The sequence below is a fragment of the Buceros rhinoceros genome, unplaced genomic scaffold (genome assembly GCF_000710305.1).
Source record: "Buceros rhinoceros silvestris isolate BGI_N320 unplaced genomic scaffold, ASM71030v1 scaffold39381, whole genome shotgun sequence".
NCBI classification, from domain to species: Eukaryota; Metazoa; Chordata; class Aves; order Bucerotiformes; family Bucerotidae; genus Buceros; species Buceros rhinoceros.
This window is the reverse complement of record NW_010395524.1, coordinates 7,911-9,036: the sequence shown is the minus strand read 5'-3', so window position 1 is coordinate 9,036 and position 1,126 is coordinate 7,911. Positions and strand designations below refer to the sequence as shown.

Here is a 1,126-nt window from a genome sequence, read left to right as displayed (position 1 = left end):
GCTGCTGTCATGGTTTCTTTGTAAGCACCAAACAAAGCTGGAAATGGGCAGCGTTGTTTGTCGTGCTGATGACAAACATAGGAACAATATTTAGCAAAGGCATTTAAAATGGGGTAGGGGGATTTTGTTTTGCCCAGTTGTTGGTGTCCATAGTGATCAGTTTCTTTTGCGTGTCTATATTTGTTATTTTCATACATTTTTGCAACATAGTTTAGCTCTTTTTTGACACCTGAAACTCATTTTGTAATTAACTTTGTTTGCTCAAATCGGCATGTGGGAAGGGGGGATATGAGTCTGAAAATAGGCTGAAAACTTCTAAGGAGAAGACACTAATTTTGAATTTATTTTTTCTTCCTTCCTCATTATTTAAAAAAAAAAAATCCATCCCAAAACAGTTTGTTAAGCGAAAATGAGAAACGTCCCTTTGTGGAAGAAGCTGAGCGGCTCAGGGTCCAGCACAAAAAGGATCACCCGGATTATAAATACCAGCCACGGCGGAGGAAAAGTGTAAAAGCCGGGCAGAGCGACTCTGACTCGGGAGCTGAGCTCAGCCACCATGGCGGCACGCAGATCTACAAAGCGGACAGTGGGCTGGGGGGCATGGCCGATTCCCACCACCATGGCGATCACCCAGGTAAAGCACCCCTGTGGGCAAGAGAATATCTGCAGTTCTCGGTCGTGTTGGTTTGAGATGTGAACCTGCTGGTACGCGTGGGCTTATCTGCACTCCGGGTGAATACCGGGCGGATTGGGACCCCCCGAAAGCAGGAGCTGTGGCCCTGAGAGCTGAGGTTTTGCACCAGGTTGTGAATGTGGCCACAGTTTTTTAAATAAATGCTTACAGAGCCGATAAGAAATCCCCAGAGCGCAGGGATCCTGGTTTCCCGGGTGGCCCAGGAGCAGGGAGAATTAATCGCAAGCTAATAAGGGTTAATTACCCACTGGCCAGGCGGAGAAAGGTGCCTGGGGGAGCGGGTCCTGGAGATGTGGCTTCCCCCTGAAGCTCCCCGCTTCTCGGCGACGCTGCTTGGCACGGGGTGCGTGTTGACAGATTCCAGGAGGATTGCGAACGTCCTGCAGCTTCAGACGTGTCTGCGCTCTCTCCCAGCCTGGCTGGGGATCCCGG

At 49.8% G+C, this 1,126-nt stretch overlaps 1 protein-coding gene across 1 annotated transcript in view; it reads left to right on the top strand.

Annotated features, from left to right (window-relative positions):
* Positions 1-395: 395 nt before the first annotated feature.
* The window catches only part of LOC104501716 (transcription factor SOX-8-like), a gene marked incomplete at both ends in the record, with an annotated part of 1,703 nt that continues 972 nt past the window's right edge, over positions 396-1,126 (top strand). Inside the window, one exon of the mRNA XM_010145569.1 lies at positions 396-634. Within this exon, the coding sequence (XP_010143871.1) occupies positions 396-634 (239 nt within the window). The remainder of the gene's footprint in view (positions 635-1,126) is intronic.